This window comes from Silurus meridionalis, chromosome 8 (assembly GCF_014805685.1).
Source record: "Silurus meridionalis isolate SWU-2019-XX chromosome 8, ASM1480568v1, whole genome shotgun sequence".
NCBI classification, from domain to species: Eukaryota; Metazoa; Chordata; class Actinopteri; order Siluriformes; family Siluridae; genus Silurus; species Silurus meridionalis.
Window position 1 is genome coordinate 28,150,424 of NC_060891.1, and position 19,915 is coordinate 28,170,338.

At 41.7% G+C, this 19,915-nt stretch overlaps 1 protein-coding gene across 7 annotated transcripts; it reads right to left on the reverse strand.

Moving 5' to 3' along the window:
- Positions 1-592: 592 nt before the first annotated feature.
- srrm1 (serine/arginine repetitive matrix 1) lies at positions 593-17,013 on the reverse strand. Of its 7 annotated transcripts, none has more exons than XM_046855609.1 (17): positions 16,862-17,013; positions 15,281-15,370; positions 14,359-14,481; positions 11,157-11,327; positions 5,288-5,373; positions 4,998-5,186; positions 4,669-4,881; positions 4,331-4,447; positions 4,059-4,213; positions 3,795-3,875; positions 3,431-3,517; positions 3,164-3,308; positions 2,938-3,021; positions 2,482-2,799; positions 2,117-2,354; positions 1,589-1,774; positions 593-1,275 (listed from the first exon to the last, which is right to left on the reverse strand). In XM_046855609.1, the coding sequence occupies exons 1-17, from the start codon at positions 16,880-16,882 to the stop codon at positions 1,264-1,266; spliced, it is 2,316 nt and encodes a 771-aa protein (XP_046711565.1). In that variant the 5' UTR covers positions 16,883-17,013; the 3' UTR covers positions 593-1,263. The 7 variants fall into 7 exon arrangements, with proteins under 7 accessions (XP_046711565.1, XP_046711564.1, XP_046711563.1 ...); XM_046855608.1 differs by having other exon boundaries at positions 593-1,282; positions 4,669-4,872; positions 16,862-17,012; XM_046855607.1 differs by having other exon boundaries at positions 593-1,282; positions 16,862-17,012.
- Positions 17,014-19,915: the final 2,902 nt, after the last annotated feature.

Below are 19,915 nucleotides of genomic sequence, written 5' to 3' on the forward strand. Positions count from 1 at the left end.
ACCCTTAAACCCACTCTGGAGGGAAAAACCAGCAGTAAATCACTGCGCAGTGAAACGATGATAAGAAGGTAACTGACTTCTTCAGAGGGTCCTGTTATTGTGTCATTTCATAAATCTGTTTGTTCTCATCCATCACCCGTCGTCTCCTTCCTCACAATGGCTCATGAGAAATCACACCTTCAGAGTAAAGCGCCGTCTGCCCTCTTCCTCATACCCGAGCTCACAGGAATATCCAGCGTCGCCGTGGTGACCTGATTTCACTTCTCACTTATGGAGAATCACAAACCAGCCTGAACCCTGAAGATGTCTCCAACACTCATCCTTCTCTCCTCTGCAGATTTACATACAGTGGCTGTGAAAAGTGTGGAAACACACCGGTGTTTGACAGACACAGGATTTTTTTTCTTCCATTTTTAAATCATGTTTTTTATTACAAACAGGCTGCAACATTAAATTGTGAAATTAAATAAACAGATCTGAATTCCCACTGCTGGGCCCCTGAGAAAGGCCCTTAACCCTCACGTGGTCAGGCGTATACGTGAGAACCAAGACAATGCAGTAAACATATAAAAATAAAAGACTCGAGACATGATGCTGGTTCGTCTGTTCCATTTAATGTGATTTCGTCAACGGCAGAAATTTCATGACAACGTAAAAAGAAAAAAAAAAAAAGTTACAAAACAAACATCTGGGGGACGAGAAGAAGCAGCGAGGACGTGTCCTTCACTCGTTCCTGCTTTTTTTTTTTCCCACAGTGCATGTGTGTGTGTTGTATGGATCATGCACCCAGGGGGACAAACACACATCTCTAACCGAAAAAATCATTATAAAACACTGATCTTATAACCAGGGGAAAGAAAATCTACACGCGAAATCACCCCGTCTCGATTTGAGCTCCAGAATGGAGAAAGAAAAGAATTGGTGGAGAAAAAAAGGGGGGGGGGGGGGGATTTGTTTATTTTTTAAACGTTATATTAGTGGCTGAAGAAACGAACATCATGCTGCAAAGTTGAACACAAATCAAATTGAGAAAACAAATAAAATGATCAACATCGTGAGTAACCAGTTTGTAGATTCTAAAGCTTAACAAAATGGCAAAAAAAAAAAAAAACACAAAAAGAAAGAGGAGAGAGAAGGAGAAAGTGAGGGTGACAGAGAAAGAGAGAGAGGGTTCTCAGGACTGGGATGGAGACAGCTGGGCTTTCCTCATGGAGCGCAGAGCTTTCTCTCTCAGGTGTTTCTCCAGATCATCCAGACTGTCCTCTACTTCACTCTCTGAATCCTTCAGGAAAGGTAGCATTAATTACAATCTGATCACACACACACCTTAATCACTTCATCATCATCAGCCTAAACATCCTGTGCTTCAAGATCATCCACACTTCTGACACACACTAGCAAGACGAGTTCGGCAAGAAAAACACTCCCTCTAGCGCTCATTTCTCAGTGAAGTCTCCCTCTTATCTCGATTTTACAAATAACTCGTTTAATAATCAGCTATTTAATATCTGAATGTGTTGAAAAAGCCACACCCACAGGTCTCCTGCTAGCGTGTTGAACGTGAGCGAATCAGAAGAGCACACTTCACCTTTTTCTGATCGGACTCGGGCTCCTCCTCCATCCGAGGGTTCTCCTGTCCGTCCCCCGCCGGCACAGTCGCTACAGCGCCCCCTTTCTCCTTCTTGTGCTTCTTGTGCTTCTTGTGTTTCTTCTCCTTCTTGTGCTTCTTCTCCTTCTTTTTCTTTTTTTTCTTCCCACCGTCTACGTCCGAGTTCTAAACGATTATTACAGAAAGAAAGAGAGTGAGAAAAAGAAAGTGTGTGAATGAGAGAGTGAGGGCATGAAAGAGCACAACAGAGAGGAAGCAAGGATAAGAAAAGGAAAAAGAGCAAAAAAATATATTGAGTACGAGAGATTTTGTAAAACAGGGAAAGAGACAATCAGCCAAAAAAAGAGAAAAAATGAGAAAGAAAAGAGAAAGATGACACGGTTCAGTAAATTTTCCTCTCATTAGCATATGGTAAACTCCCCACATTAATATAATTAGGGAAATGTATAATGGTTGATTTTTTTTTTTTTTTTTTTAAAACATACAAACAGGTGGAGCGGAAACTACCTTGTTGGGGGAGGGGCTTGGAGAGGCACTGCTGGCCTTCTTGGCTGGTGGAGGAAGAGGAAGAGGAGGAGGAGAACCGCTGGCTGAGCGAGCTGGAGAAGGAGACGGGGATGCGGATGCAGCAGCCGGACGCTTGAGAGGCCCGGACGCTGCCGCTGAGGATACTGGGAAACGATCTGGAGAGGCGGAGCGGGAATGAATGGACCGCCTTCTCATCGGCCGTGGGCTCTGAGACCCTCTATGAAAGGGATGGAGATGGACCAAGAGATTTAGAGCTAATAGGACATTTTGATTTCACTGTATGCGATTAGATAAATAATTTTTTTTAAAAATCCTGCGGTTAAACATTATTTGACGCCTCTCACCTCTGAGTGTTACGTGGCTCAGGCGTACGCGAGACCCTGCGAATGGCTCTGCCGTGAGCGGGAGACTGCCCCCGGCGCGGCGGAGAGGCCCCCCCGGGCGGGTATCTGCCCTGAGGGCTGCCCTGGCGCCCTGAGGAGGTGGTCATGGGTGGGCTACGGCGTGAGCGTGGAGGAGGAGGAGAAGTGGACGAGCGGGGACTGACGCGCTTCGGGGGGGCGGGAGATGGAGAAGGGCGTCGCTTGTGAGTGGGAAGAGGCGAGGGGCTGTAGCGGCGCTGGATGGGTGGGGAATAGCGGCGGGGAGGCGGCGAGGGAGACCTGTGTTTACAAGAGTTTAACAATTAGCAACATTCATTTTTATTTCAAACATTTTAAACTTTTACAGTGTGAAAAATATTTATAGGAAATGTTCATTTCTTGGGGGGGGGGGGGAAACCCTAAAGGTGCAAGTTTTACCTGCGTCTGGGTGGAGGGGATGGTGAACGACGTCGTCTGGGGGAAGGAGAGCGATGACGTCGAGGAGACGGAGAACGTCTCTTTCTGCATAAGTCATATTCTCGTATCAGAGTAACGAAACTGCTTTCCATTTTAATAATAATAATAATAATTTCGTTCCTTAATAACAGTTACATTTTTTGGTTTAGGACACAGAAATGGCTATTAACATCTGCGAGCACGTTACCTTGGTGACGCATCCCTGTGCCGTCTCCTAGGAGACACGGGTGAGTGACTTCGCCTCCTCCTGATGTCGCCATTCCTTGCCGGTGGACCTCTGCCAGGCCGACGTGGCCCTTCATCCTCTGAGGATGAAGAGGATGATCTGGTCTCTTTAATAATAATTAAAAAAACAAAACTAATTACTACCAAATACTTAATTTGCAGTAGAATAACAGTAGAATAAACACACACACAGACCAGGACAAATGGAGGAAAATAAATAAAAAAAGACCTGAGGATGATTGCTGGTTCTGTCTGCGATATTGCCGTCTCTGCTGGACAGAATCGGCCGCCGCCCCTTTACCCAACTTATCTTCCTCTATAACATAATGCAAATGTTCTGTCAATTAACATACCATCTAAAAGTTCTTAGATTTTTGGTTCAATAAATTACAGACAGAGAAAGGGACAACCCCACACAGAGAGAGAGAGAGAGAGAGAGAGAGAGAGCGCACACAGGCAGGGACAGAGAGAGAATGGGGGACCTTACAGACAGAGAGGGAACCCCACAGACAGGGACAGAGAGAGAGGGGGACCCCATAAACAGGGACAGACAGCCCACAGAGGGAGAGAGAGCACAAGCGACCCCCACACACCTGATTCCGATAGGTCTGATCGTCTGGGTTTAGGAGCAGGAGACGGGGACTCGTTTCTTCCAGCAGGTCTCACATTTGAACCTAAAATCCACAAAAGAAAACAGAATTAAAAGAAATTTGTGAGCAATTAATTTATAAATAAAAATATTAATTCTGCCATTTGTTTTTAAGGGCTTGTAAACTTGTTCGGAAAAAAAAATCCCCCACAAAAAAAATTAAAAATAAATCCCAAGCTCTGATGTTTAAAATGGTAGTTATTTGTACCTGAAGGGCTGCGGCGCCTCCTGCTGGGGCTGGAAGAGGTTTCAGTGCGGCGTGGTTGTTTCCTGGGCGGTGTGACGGAAATGCGCTTAGTGGGCCTCTTGTGAGGCGAGCGCGAGGACGAGCTGCCTGAGGACGAGCGAGAATGTGAGCGCCTCCTGGGGGTAAAAAGAGGAGACAACGTGAAAAACAAAAACAAAAGAAAACTTTACAACTATTTTCACGTATGATAATCTGCTGGTGATGTAGGTATGCATGTATACAACATGATGTACCTGCGGGCAGGTGAGCGGCTGCGTCTATGTCTGGAAGGTGGAGGTCGTCTGGGGGGACTCCTGCGTCTGGGGGACATGCGTCTCCTTGGGCTTGGTTTGCGCCGGGGCGAGTACGACCTGTGACCAGAGGGGAACTGCGTTACCAAGAGTGTCTAGATACAGGATAATATGGAGTCCCATGTACACACACACACACACACACACACACACACACACACACACACACACACACACACACACACACACACACACACACACACACACACACACACACACACACACACACACACACACACACACACACACACACACACTCAGCGGTCCCCTTATGGGGTTACCTGGAACGTGAGCGGTGGCGTCTCCGGGGGCGGGGTGAGCGAGACCGAGTGCGGTGTCGTGGACGATCTCTGCGTCCGTCTCTCTCCCGTTCCCGCTCCCTATCCCTTGGCTTCGGTTTGTCCTCAGTCTTCGGCGGTTTCTCTGGGGACATTTCCTTAGGAACCTCAGACACCGAATCCAGTTTTGCTTCGCTCGGCAAATCGCTGGACAGGCAGTAAGAAGGAAAAAAAAATAAGAAAAAAGACTTCAGAACTTTTAAATGCAAACTTATTATTTAATAATTATCTGTGTAGGACATCAGGATTCTCAGAGCATTCTCCTCAGTCACCTGGTAGAGGAAGCCTCTTGGACCAGTGGTTCCGGTTTAGAGCTCTCTGATTGGTCAGGCTCAGGCTGGAGCTCGGGTTTGTGGACAGGTGGACTGGGTGGGGGGATTACAGGAGGGCTGGGTTTACGTCTAGGCGAGCGAGAGTGGCTGCGTTTCCTTTCGCGCTTCGGAGGTGAACGAGATTTTCTCCTGGAGATTAAAGGAAATAAACACTGAAATCAGATGTTCTACAAAAATATAAAAAAATAAAGAGTAAAAAAAAATAACCAAGAGCATCCATTACATCTTACCGTTTGGGACTCCGAGACTGAGCTTTTTCTTTGTTTTCTCTGTCTTTCCGTTCCTCGTCTACCTTTTTCAAAACCGCCAGTGACTCCTGTTTGGGGAAAAACGATAAAGTAGATGCATAGATAAAAAAACATGGCCTTTCAAATTGCAGACCATTTCCAACAAAATAACTTCATTTACAATACTGTGAAAAGGGTTTTTTTCTGTCACACATGATTCAGATCATCAAGCAAATTCAAGATAACCAGAGTAAATACAAAATGCAGTTAAAAAAAAAAAAAAAAAAAAAGAGAGAAATATTCATATTTAGCACATTTTCAGGATTCGGTACCGTTTTGGAATTGTGTTTTTTTTTTTATAAAATGATTCAATCCTGTTTTACATGGCGTTTTTTTTAATCCAGTATCTGTTTTTTTTTTTAAACATCCTTGAAAAACCTCTAATACTGCTGAAGTCGAAGAATTCTGCAAAGAAAAGTGGGCAAAATTCCTCCACAGCCATGTGAAAGACTAACTGCAAATACTTAACTGCAGCTGTCACTGCCAAGGGTGGCACAACCAGTTATAAGGTTCAGGGGGCAATTACTTTATCACATAGGGCTAGACAGGTTGAACAGCTTTTTCCCTTATTAATTGAACATTTGTACTCACTCAGGTTATCTTTGTGTTAAAATTCGCTTAATGATCTGAATCATTTAAGTGTAACAAATGTGCAAAAATTCGTTGCCATAGTAACTTGGCATGTCTACTCTAATCGGTAGTCACTGCACCAACATGATCTTTATTAACGTGTGCGTGTCCAATCAATCAATTACTTTAACTCCTAACTTTAAAGTGCCATGTGACTGGTAACGATTCCACAGTGAACATGTTCTATAATCTCTTTCCGGTGACGTAGCTTCCTGTGTTTGACTTGTTTGCCGCGAGTTCCGTGTTTGTATACGTGTTTGTATTCGTGTTTATATTCGTTTGTTTGTGTTTTTCTCTTTTAATAATCCTAAATTGTTTGTCTTCCTGACTTGTGCCTGTAGTCAGTTAAACTCGACTACCACTATATCTTCTCTCACTTTATCTTATTTGTGTATCCGAAATCTGTTCGTGATTATAAGCACTATGCCGGCTGTGTGTCTGACTTTGAGCACAGGTGAGGACTCGTTCGATTTGCAAACGGTGGCGTTGGAGATGGAGGTTTTGGAGAAACAGATTCGCGAGCTGCATGAAAAGCATGCCCGGCTGCGAGCGGAAAGCGGCGCTGAAACATCCCGGGCGGATGCGCACTCGTCCCAGGTAAATTCCGGGTTGAACCTAACGCTCCCAGCACCTCAACTCCGCGTGTTTCTCTGCCCAGACCCAGCGCACCTACAACTCCGGCAAAGGTGCAACATGGACCCTGGATGCGGCAGCAGCGGAAGAGACAAGCAAAGCCCGGTCGAGGACGTCTCCCCGCCACCACTACAGGCCTTCGAGATCTCGACCGAGAACCGCCGCCTCTCCGCGAGACGGAACGCGACACTGTGATTCTCGGAGATTCCATCGTCCGGCATGTCCGCTACCGGAGCTAAAGGTAAGGTGCACACTCGCTGTTTTCCTGGTGCTCGTGTTCTTGATGTCGCTGCACAGGTACCCGCGGTCCTGAAGGAGAACTTGGAGCGGTTGTTCTTCATGCCGGAACGAACGACACCAGGCTGAGACAAACGGAGGTATTAAAGAGGGATTTCAGGATCCTGGTGGAGACGGTACGCAGCACATCACCCACAACGAGGATCATAGTGTCAGGACCTCTTCCCACTTACCAGCGAGGGGCTGAGAAGTTTAGTAGACTTTAGCTCTAAATGAATGGTTACAGTCATGGTGTCGAGAACATAAACTTCTCTTTGTTAATAATTGGAACTGTTTCTGGAGCGTCCTAGGTTCTTCCGCCCTGATGGCCTGCACCCCAGCAGAGTTGGAGCAGCAGTGCTATCAGATAACATCTCTAGGATACTTCACACCATCTGACTGGTAAGACATCAGGAAATCTTCGACAATGAGAACACGCATACAACAGACCAAATAGTTACAAGTTCACACACAGCCCAGTTTATAGAAACCGTATCTATCCTCGTAGCAAAACCAAGAAGTAAATACACAAGATCCAGAAACAATCTCATTGAAGTTAAAACTGAAAATGCCAGATAAACAAACACCAAAAAGTTTTAAAGTTTGGTCTTTTAAACATTAGATCACTTGCACCCAAAGCACTGATTATAAATGAGATGATCACAGAGAATAATCTCGATGCACTCTGTCTCACTGAGACCTGGATTAAACCAGGTGATTATATGGGTCTAAACGAGTCGACACCGTCAGGATATGTTTATAAGCATGAGCCCCGTCAGACTGGTCGTGGGGGGGGTGTAGGAACCATTTATACTGCTTCTCTTAATGTTAGTCAGATGTTAGGATTCAGCTTTAAATCATTTGAAGTGCTCGTTCTTAGAGTTGTACTTTCGGACATACATAGTAAACTCGCTCTGGTCACCGTGTACAGACCCCCAGGACCCTACGCTGATTTTCTTCAAGAGTTTGCTTGTTTTCTATCAGATCTCTTGATCAATTTTGATAAAGTGCTGCTTGTAGGAGATTTTAATATTCATGTAGATGATGTAAACGATGCTCTAGGATTATCATTTGTTGACTTATTAAACTCTTTTGGGGTTAAACAAAACGTCACCAGACCAACTCATCGCTTTAACCACACACTAGACTTAATAATATCACACGGAGCAGACGTCACTGATATAGATATTTTACCTCAGAGTGATGACATCACAGACCATTACCTCATACTGTACACACTACCGGTAGAGCAGATTAGCCGTGTTGCACCACGTTATCGACCTGGTAGGACTATTGTTCCAACCACTAAGGACAGATTCGTAAATAACCTGCCTGATTTATCTCAATTTCTCACTAAACCCATAACTACTATTAATCTTGATGAGATAACTAAGAACATAGACCTTATCCTCACTAGCACATTAGACACCGTTGCCCCTATCCGGTTAAAAAAGGTTAGAGACCAAGCACCTGCATCTTGGTATAATAGTCATACACATGCCCTCAAGAGAACAGCACGTAATCTGGAGAGAAAATGGAGGAAAACTAAATTGGAGGTATTTAGAATCGCGTATAAAGACAGTATGCTCAGCTACAGACGGCGCTAAAAGCTGCTAGAGCTGAACACCTGAGCAAACTTATAGAAAACAACAAAAACAATCCCAGGTTCCTTTTCAGTACAGTAGCTAAACTAACTACAAATCAGGGCTCTGAAAATTGTGTTCCATCACAGTTTAGTAGTGAGGACTTTATGATTTTCTTCACTGAAAAAATAGATAACATTAGAAAAACAATTGTGGCAGTTCAACCTCTTACAGCATCTCCTGAGACAGTGTTACCTTCAACTCCACAACTCCACTGTTTTACATGTATAGGACAGGAAGAGCTGTATAATGTTATTGCCAAAGCTAAATCGACAACATGTCAGTTAGATCCAATTCCTACTAAATTACTGAAGGAAGTGTTATATACAACTGGTGAGCCTCTTCTAAATATTATTAACTCCTCACTATCTTTAGGTCACGTCCTAAATCCCTCAAGTTAGCAGTTATTAAGCCCCTCATTAAAAACCTAATCTGGATCCAAACACGTTATCAAATTACAGACCAATTTCAAATCTCCCATTTATGTCTAAGATTTTAGAAAAGATTGTCGCTGCACAGTTATGTTCCTACCTGCAAGAGAACAATATCTTTGAAGAATTTCAGTCAGGTTTTAGGCCCCATCATAGCACAGAAACTGCTCTAGTTAAAATAACTAATGACCTGTTTTTAGCTTCAGACCAAGGCTTCATCTCGCTGTTGGTTTTACTAGATCTTAGTGCTGCATTCGACACTATAGACCATGATCTCCTCCTAGATCGCTTACAAAATTACATCGGCATTCAGGGACAGGCATTAAGCTGGTTTAAATCCTACCTGTCCGATCGTTACCATTTCGTAGATTTGAATGGAGAGCTACTCAGGCTAATGCAAGTAAATTATGGCGTGCCGCAAGGTTCAGTTCTAGGACCCCTGCTCTTCACAATATACATGCTTCCGTTAGGAAATATTATTAGAAGGCATGGAATTAGCTTCCATTGTTATGCTGATGATACTCAGCTATATATTTCATCTAAACCAGGCGATACAGCTCAATTAACCCGGATGACTGAGTGTGTTAAGGAACTAAGAGATTGGATGACTCATAACTTTCTACTTTTAAATTCTGATAAGACTGAGATTTTGCTCATCGGCCCAAAAACTGGTATAGAGATGCAGCAGCATCTCAACCTGCATTTAGACGGATGTTCTGTAACCACTAGTTCAACGGTAAAAGACCTGGGTGTTATTTTAGACAGCGACTTGTCTTTCAAAAATCACATCAATCAGGTTACAAAACAGCCTTCTTTCACCTTAGAAATATTTCTAAGCTAAGAAATATGTTGTCTATATCCGATGCAGAGAAGCTCGTCCATGCGTTTATGACCTCCAGAATAGACTACTGTAATGCGTTACTAGGTGGATGTCCTGCTTCATTAATAAACAAGCTTCAGTTAGTCCAGAATGCAGCAGCCAGAGTTCTTACAAGGTCAAAAAAATATGATCACATAACCCCGATCTTATCGTCCCTACATTGGCTTCCTGTTAAGTTTCGAATAGACTACAAACTATTACTTCTCACTTATAAAGCACTAAATGGTTTGGCTCCGTGTATCTATCCAGTCTTTTAACACGCTACAATCCGCCACGCCCCTGAGATCTCAAAACTCTGGGCTTCTAGTAGTTCCTAGAATAGCAAAGTCCACTAAAGGTGGTAGAGCATTTTCACATTTAGCTCCTAAACTCTGGAATAGTCTTCCTGACGGTGTTCGGGGCTCAGACACACTCACCCAATTTAAGTGTAGATTAAAACGTATCTTTTAGCAAAGCCTACACATAACACACATCACATCATAACCTTGTGCTCCAGAACATCTGATCACATGCACATTATCAACTTGTGCTGTTAATATCATGAACAGCAGCTACGCTAATTCCTCTCCACTGCTTCTCTTTCTCTCCCCATCCCGAGGCATCCTGAGGTTGCTCCAGCTCCAGTCACCTCCCACCTCGTGATGATTACGGACCTTTAAAGAAGTAGATGCCGAACTCACAAACATCCTGAACCATCTAGAGACGTACCAGTGCCATTTGGATCCCGCTACATGTGTGGAGTTTTGACATTGGACCTCCTGGAGTGTTTAAAGGCTCTGGCATGGAGAAGCTGATGCTGGATCTGTGATGATCACAAATGCTGAGCTTATAAAACTCGGAGCTACTAACCATATAGACTGTTTAAGACTGCAGAAAGAACATTACTTATAATCTTATACTCCAGTGCTCATGTTAGTTCTCACTCTCCAGTGTTCTGTATTGTTGAAAGATTTATGATCAAACTCTTGATGTCACCCAGATGAGGATGGGTTCCCCTTTTGAGTCTGGTTCCTCTCAAGGTTTCTTCCTCATAACATCTAAGGGAGTTTTTCCTTGCCACAGTCGCCACGGCTTGCTCATCAGGGACAAATGCACACCATTCACCATCACTGTTGATTTGTGTAAAGCTGCTTTGAGACAATGTCTGTTGTGAAAAGCGCTATACAAATAAACTTGACTTGACTTGATAACCAAAACAAAACTTTTTTTTTGGTGAAATAAAAAGCTGGACTACAAACTATGAATGATCTTTTTGTGTCTTCTGACACCAGGCCGAAGATGTTTATAACCGAAGAGTGTTTTATACACCCATTTCCGACCTGTCTGAGCTTGATCTCCTCTTTCTTCTGCTCGAGAAAGGCGGACGGGATCCCGGCGATGTTCTCCTGGGCGCTCAGCAGCAAGGGCCAGAGGTCCTTCATGAACTCGCGGGCGTTCTTCCCGTTCAGAAAACCGGTCAGGTTTATCTGCATCATCTTACCGTCTGGATTCTACACCACACACACACACACACACACACACACACACACACACACACACACACACACACACACACACACACACACACACACACACACACGACAGAAAGAAAGAAAGAAAGAAAGAAAGAGAAGAGAGAGCAGAAAACAGTAGGGAAGTAGGAGCTTAATTAAAACAGCGACCAAGAAAACAAAAAACGAGAGCACAAAACAGAAAGGAAGGGCTCTGATTGGTCAAACCTAATGCTTACATCACAACCTTCATGACAATAAGATCCCTACTGTTTATTCTTATTAGTTAAAAGCATGCATTAATGATTTCTGGTCTTTAAGAGCCCTCCTTGCAAAATAAATACAAAAATAGATAAATAGACGTTATAATGAGACCAGAATTCCTTGCAATGCAAGACAGGTGAAAAGCTTTGCCCCGCCCCTCCTGCTAGCTCCACCTCCCCACTATAAACTGCTGTGACACTGCAACAAATAAATCCACAATACAGAGTGTTTCTGTTGCGCCATAGTACAGTCCGGATGTCTTCAGTGTGTGAATCCTCGGGGTGTCAGGGGGGAGGCGATGGGAGCGCCCGCCGCTCCCGCACAGACCGGGACGCTCCGATTGGCTCGCTTCCGCCGCCCTACTGCTTGTGACTCAACCACCTTGAGTATAATGTTATATCACTTATCTAAATTGCAAGAGACGAACAAGCAATAATGAGTACACAGGGCATGGAAAAGAAGAAGAAAAATAAGCTTCTTTCTTTCTTTTTACTTTTTTTTCTATCTTTCAGCAAATTTCTTTCATAATGCAAAGAGCAGAGATTATAGTAAGAAAAAAAAAAAAGGAAAAAGATCTAGCGGTCTTTAAACTTTCGCTAACGGTCTGAACCCAGCTCGCTGAAACTGTACGAATCCCTCATCTGCATTCTCCTGTACGCCGCCTCACGTAAACAAATAACCCGTGGCCATCAGACGTAAATAGTCATGTTTATGTTAATAGATTTATAACCACAGCATTGCTGAGTCCTGAGGTTTCTTCAAAAGAGCTGTTTATAAAGTTACTCATTCTAATACGTTTCCATAGAGACGGCTCGTTTACCGAGATTAATCGCTGAAGACAGATGTTAAATTTTTTTTATGGAAGGAGTCTCCAATAGAAGACAGCAACGTCTAGGTTTTTTTTTGCTACGTTATAATGCCATAGTCTCCATTACAAGGCAGGGGAACTACATTTTTCTTTACTCTATCCCAAGATTCTCTATAGGTCTGTTCAGTATTTATGGAAGGAGTCTCCAGTACAAGACAATGAGATCAATTTTCTTTCTTTGCTACATTCCAAACTTTTCTATAGCTCTGTTTAACATTCAAAGTCGTCTTCAGTGTCAGCGCTGGATGTTTTCCAACATCTTTATCACTATTTGCATGTTTTATCCTGTTGAGGGAAAGGATGTTTATAATTTATGTTTATATAATATTAAATGTAACTACGAATGGATCAATACTGCAGCCACTCCAAAACATTACATCAGAATTGCTGCCATCTATACACGAGGACTAAAACTCTTTCGGGGACATGCTGTAACGGGATAATAATCACCTTCAGGGAGGAAATCGGGACGCGCACATTTCGAGACACAATCCTGATGTTGATTATTTTCCTAAAACCTCACAGCACCGAGAGTTTTATCAGAGAGTATAACAAAAACTCTCAGCAACTCGGACATGTGAAAACAAAGACTAACAATGTTTTAAACTGAAGCACTTGTATTACAAAATAGAAACTATAAAACATACAACAAACCGTCTCAAAGTTTAATTCTGAACGAAACTATAAATATAAACGTCCATTATATTTCCAAAAAATAAAATAATGTAAATTCTCAGTTTTCTCTCTGGTTCTTTTGAATGGGGGAAAAAAAAACTCAACAAAATGGAATTTTATAAAAAAGGTTTGTATTTGTACTCTGAAATCTTTCCTCAATTTTTTGAACAAAAAAGGGGAGGGGAAAATAGAATACAAAACATTAAAATTCAATTATTCAAATTTATTTTTGCCGAGTCAATATATATTTGTCTTTATTTAATTACTTTTTTACTTCCATATAATAAGTATTCAAGACATATGACCAAAAGTATAAGGACACCTGTGGGTTTTTCCCGACAGAATTGTATGTTGTAGTGTGAAATTATCCTTCACTTGCATTAGGAGACCCAAACCTGCTCCAAAATGATAATTTCCCTGTTCCAGCACAAAGCCAGCTCCATGAAGATCTACTTCACATGGGTTGGAGTGGAACATCTATATCTATTGAACCTTTTGAATGAATGTGAACCCTGACAGCACCTGAATTTACTAACACACCCTTCTGTCTGAGCTTTACAGAATTTAGTGGAACATCTTCCCAAAAGAGTGGAATGGGATGTTCAAAAAGCAATGATGGATTTTATGGTCAGGTGTCCACAAACTTTTGGCCAGAGTGTATCACTATTATTTTTCCCCTGGTCATGTGAGTAGGTCTATTTAGAGGAAGTGTTGCAACCCTGGAAATAAGAAAAAAAAAATAATTTAAATTACTGGCACCCAAAAAAAAAAAAAAAAAAAAAAACTGCCCTGATCGAAAACTCACCTCAAAGACACAAAGCTCATGATGAAGGACTTGGGGTTCAGCGAGACTTTGGGCTCAGCTGAGATCTAATTAGATGTTGGTGCTATACTTCAGTTGCAAGGAATAACATCCATATTGGTTCAGGCCTTTTAAATCATAAATCACATCATCATTAGAAACAAAGTGCCGGTCAGAAGACACGCTGATACACATCACAGCATCTTCAGAAAGTACCATAACCATACCTTACCAAAAAAACCCCATTCCATACCACTTCTTTACCCAGTACTAGCAAATTAAATCACGCGTCACTTTTTTTTCTTTTTTAAATCTAAGTTAATGTCTGATTTCTGACGCATTCCCTGATCTCAGAAAATAACCCTGGCACACAAAAAGAAAAAGACGACAAACAGGAGGGGAAAGGGAAAAGTGATGGATACCTTCTCCTCCAGCTGGTTGAAGACGAACTCGACCACAACGTCGTCTTCGAAGCCGAGGATCTCCGTGACGCGCTGTGTGATCCATGGTTTGATGACTTCAAGGTTAACTTTGGTCATGTCCACCTGTAGATGAAGATAAAAAATAAAATGTATTCTACTTTTCCAGAACCGAAAAAAAGCCAGCTCCATGAAGATCTACTTTCCATGGGTTGGACTGGAAGATCTCCTGCTACAAAGCTCCAACCCTATTGAACACCTTTGGGATAAATGAACGCTGACTGCACCCCAGGAACCTCCTCATCTCACACAGCTGACCTTAACACCCTTGTGTCTAAATTAATTTCCACAAAATCTACTGGAACATCTTCCCAGAAGAGTGGAGGTCCTTATACGAGTAAAACAGGACTAAATGTGGAATGGAACACAGATTTTTGTCCATCGAGTATCTCTAAGAGGGCAGATTTCCCACAAAGCACTGCTGGATCAACAGTGAAGAAGTGGAAGCATGAAGGGACCAGGAGAGGATGAGTTGAGCTACTGTATTTGTTTAAACTTGAGATACAAGTTTATGCTTCAACCACTACCATCTTTACAGAGAAACATGGTGGAGGCAGAATCCTGGACTGGATTATGCTTCTGGTCAAAATAGGGGGTAGGATGGGTTACCCCCCAAACACAATGTTTCAATGTTAAAGGTCAAGTCAACATTCATATCTGTTTAATGCTGAAAATTAGAGTCAACAAAAAACCCAAAGGACCTTAGAGAAGCTTCATTAAAGCTTTAGGTGGATCTACAGATTACTGATCTGCTGACAAACGATACATTCTGTCTGAGAGTAAAACCGTCTGCAATAATAACAGTGTGTGTAACTTTTACAAAGCGTTCCATTAGACGGCGAGAACAAGCCGGATCACATCGCACCTTTTTCTCCAGACATTCTGCGAACTTCAGCTGTTTCAGCAACTTCTTGTGTTTGTTACTGAAGCGGTTATCCTGCTCCGCGCTGGTGCCCTGCAAAACAGAGGGCGCCATTACTTACTAACACCAGAACATTAAAGTACAGAGTCAAAATCAAGCCGGACTTCGTTACAATGCCACATGTGATCATTCCTACTTATTTCTGTGTGCGCTTCAGTTTATAATGAGAGGGGGGACGACAACAAGACACGGAGTGAGAGAAAGAAAGAAAGACAAGAAGACAGACAGGGGAGGTAGAAGAGACAGAAGGAGGAAAGCGAGAGACAGAAAGCAGGGAACAGAGGGGATAGAAAGAGACAGACATGGAGAGAGAAAGACAGAGCAGGGATAGAGAGGAAGAGAAACCCAGAATAGAAGAGAGATACACGCGAGATAGAATGATGGACAAACATAACAGAGAGATAGAGACAGACAAATAATGAGTGAGAGAGAGAGAGACAGACAGACAGACAGACAGACACACAGAGAGAGAGAGAGAGAGAGAGAGAGAGAGAGAGAGAGAGAGAGAGAGAGAGAGACACACAGACAGAGAGACACAGACAGAGAGACACACAGACAGAGAGACACACAGACAGAGAGACACACAGACAGAGAGACACACAGACAGAGAGAAAATGAAAGTGGTCAGAGTTTTATTTCTTTTACACCACAGCAGTTTACCACCCATTTATTATTTATTAAAATTTGTAGGTCAGTGGTTAAGATGATGGACTTCTGGTCAGAAGGTTATAAGTTCTAATCCCATTACCACTAATACGTCACAGTCCTGACTTGCCTCTAAATCTAATCTAATCTAATCTAATTCTAAAATTTTAATCTAAAATCAAGTATTTAAAAGATGCATTGTTTTTAATTTCAGGCATTTTTTAAATATATTTTATTACATTTATCTAATACTTTTTTTAGAGAAACGTATCGTATTACACGGACATGATTATTTAAATTATTTTGATATGATTATTACATTAAAATTAATTAATAAATAAATAAATATTTCCCACTGGACATTTCCACCATGTGTCCCATCAACATCAGAAACTCAATCCTGATAACTTCAGGAAATAAAACATTATAAATAAAAAGTGTAAATAAATATTTGATTACGGTATAAATTTGAGAATATATTTATTTTAATGACAGGTTTGTAGTATAATTTGTAATATAATTAACCCCGGATGAACTCAAACATTTCGCTCGTTAACAAACATCTATTTTTAACACAAAACGTTTAATAATTTAATCCGTTAAAGAAACTGATGAATAAATAAGATTAAACACAGATGAACTTTATATTACAGGTTTATGTTAGAACTCGTAAAGGCCTGGAGTTAGCCCGATGCTAACACCTCGCGCTCGCGCACTCGAACACATCCGCCATTTTGTCCGCTCAGCGCTTTAGGATGGTAAACACACAGCGGAATACAAAACTCCGATCACAGGCCTCACAATCCACACAACCCCGACCCGAAGGTACAAACGCGCCCCTCTGAAACGCCGCCGAACGCGAATAAAAGCGGTACTTACGCGGAAAAACCCCGCGTCCATGTTCTATCCGTGTGGGCAAAACGAACGACGGTCCGCTTCTAGACAGCCTTAAGCATCCCACAATGCACCGCGGCGCCCCTCAGCTAGAGCTTCTCTCCGTGCGAGGACGGCGCCTGCACTGTGACGTCATCAGACAGCGCCAAATCATCCAGAGTCACGTTGTGTATACAAACAAGTCTATTTGTCCAAAATTGGTTAGAGAATTATTTTAATTTTTTTGACTGACGCTCATCTATTCAGGAGGTCTTGTTTTAAATTTTTTTTTGGGGGAAAAAAATACATTTCCTGGTAACTGCTAAGGAGTTCTCATGTGTTAGAACATGCTCTATTTCCGAATTCACAAAACATTAAGTTGTGATCACTTTTCTACTGTGAAACAGTGCATTTTAAATGAGCTTCGACCCACAGGACATGACTGCGTTTATGGACCATGTTCACACATGTCTTCCTTTTTTGCATGATAGAGCTTTAGTCTCATCTGCAGATGGCAGGGTGGATTGTGTTTAGTGATTCCTGGAAGTATTCCTGAGCCCATTAAGTAACGTCGATGACACAATCATGTCGCAACCAATCAAGGCCTCGTCCCTTACGCAGCGAGATCTCTCCAGTCTCTCTGAATATTTTGATAATGTTATGTACTGGAGATGATGAGAATTGCAAAGCCTTTGCAATTCAACGTTGAGGAACATTGTTTTTAAAGTATTCCACAATCTTTTTACGCACTCATTCACAGATTGTTGATCCTCTGCCCATCTTTACTTCTCAGAGACTCTGCATCTGTAAGACCTCCCTTATAGCTAATCGTTTAACAGACCTGATTTTACAGTTGCCAGATCTCCTTTCAGCTGAAGATTTTCAGCTTTTTCAGTTCTTTGTTGCCCTCGTTGCCTGTAGCAGGCATCAAATTTTAAATGAGTTTATCTTGTGCATAAAAGTGTAAAATTTATCAGTTTAAACATTTGTATGTTCTCTATGTTCTATTGTGAATAAAATATTGGCTCATATGATTTGAAAGTCTTTTAGTTTTCATTTTATTCAAATGTAAATAACATCCCAACATTTCTGGAATTTGGGTTGTGTGTGTGTGTGTGTATACAGTATATGTATTAAAATACGTTAATGTATGTTGAAAGCTTCTTAGAGTTCAAATCAATATTTTTTTTCTCACAGCACATTTTTCAGCACATCAACATGTTTCCTTTCATTATGCTGCTTTTTCAATCTACAACTGCTGTATCATCTCCTGTCTCTCACACACCACAGACGTAGACTAGTTTTTGAAGCTCACAATGAGCAGGCAGAAGGCAGTAAGAAGTCTGAGGTTAACGTGGATGAGACAGAGGGAGTCAGTGATGGAAACATGACTGAGAACAGAGACATTCCTGATCACCTGATCATCATCATCATCTTTTCTCTGCTTGTGTTCTATATGGTGGTACTTCAGTCTGGATACATTCTTTAGAGAACAACATTAACATTCGTTTTTGTATTAATATATAAATTAGGGCTGAAAGGTTCCCTGGTGGTCTAGTAGTTAGGATGTGGTGCTCTCACCGCTGCAGCCCGGGTTTGATCCCCGGCCTTGGGCCACTCTTAGTGCCGGTCCCAAGCCCGGATAAATGGGGAGGGTTGCGTTAGGAAGGGCATCCAGCGAATAAACATGTGCCAAATCAAACATGCGGACGATCCGCTGTGGTGCCCCCTAATGGGAGAAGCCGAAATAAAGGATTTATATAAAGAATTTATATAAATTAGGCCTGTAAAAATTAACGCAAATTAATTTTAAAAGCACTGTTTTTTAGAGGGACAGCGCATGTAGGACGTTTTGGAGACAAGGTGAGGCCTCACCACGCAGGTAGTTGGTTTGAAAGAGGCTGATGTAGTGGACAGGGGTGTATGGAGACGGATGATCCACTGTGACGGCTTCCCTCAGTTTGTCTCCAAAACGTCCTACATGCGCTGTCCCTTCAACCCTCTTCCAAGGTCAAGGCGAAGGTCATGATCTCTATCACCTCTCTAGTCTTCTAAAATTTATTATAATTTGTTTATCACAAATTATGTTTTAATTTTTCATCCATTCATCAATTTCTCCATCAGTTAAGCTATCCAATTATCCAGACATCTCTTTATTCATCTATGGACCATTTTATGCATCGATCCATCCATCCATCCATCCATCTATCTATCCATCCATCCATCTATCCATCTATCCATCCATCCATCCATCTGTTTATCTGTTTACTGTTTTCCATCCAGAAATCTATAAATTCATTCATCTAGCCATTAAAATGGAAGTCCTTTCTTTAAACCATCCCTCTAATCATCTGTCGATTTCTCCATCTGTATATCCACTTTTTCCATCCATCCATCCATCCATCCATCCATCCATCCATTCATCCATCCATCCATCCATCCATCCAAATATTCTGTGTATATATATAAATATATGTATATGTATATATCACTACACCAAGCAAATACATTTGTATGTATTGATTTATTGTCTTGATAAATAAATTTACATCACTATTTGGAATAAATGCAGAAATTCTAGTTTGGATGGTGTTTATTAAAAACTCATCTCACTGCAGCCTCTAAAACCAGTCTATAAAGAGAGACGCTAAACTTTTAACTTTATATTATTCCTACTTTAAAAATTTCATGAAAACGAACAGAATAACTCAAAATCTCGTCTATTTACCTCCAAAAATGTCACATCAAAGATAAAAACATTTCCTTTTTCATCCATTTTCTATTATTCAGTTTTTCCTTGAAGTATTTTCCCTCTTTACATCCTTTACCCTTTTAATTCTGAACCCATGACACTTTCCAAACCTTTTTCGTGTTTTTATTAAACACTTTTTCGTCATATTACATTTTTCGTCTCTCCTCCATCCTTCTGTTGATTCACACGTGTTTTTCGTACACCTTTATTTCTCTTTTATCCTGTTCTCTGTAGCACCTTTAGATTAATACAGTGGATGTGAAAAGTGTGGAAGTGTGGAGTCTTTTCTGTTTTTTTAAGTCCGATGC

Coding starts and splice junctions, on each gene's coding strand:
- srrm1 (XM_046855607.1), bottom strand. CDS start 16,882: ATGGACGCGGGGTTTTTCCGC. Junction 2,355..2,481: donor GAGCCACGTAACACTCAGAG/GTGAGAGGCGTC, acceptor TCCCTTTCATAG/AGGGTCTCAGAGCCCACGGC. Junction 1,283..1,588: donor CCGAGTCCGATCAGAAAAAG/GTGAAGTGTGCT, acceptor CCTTTCCTGAAG/GATTCAGAGAGTGAAGTAGA.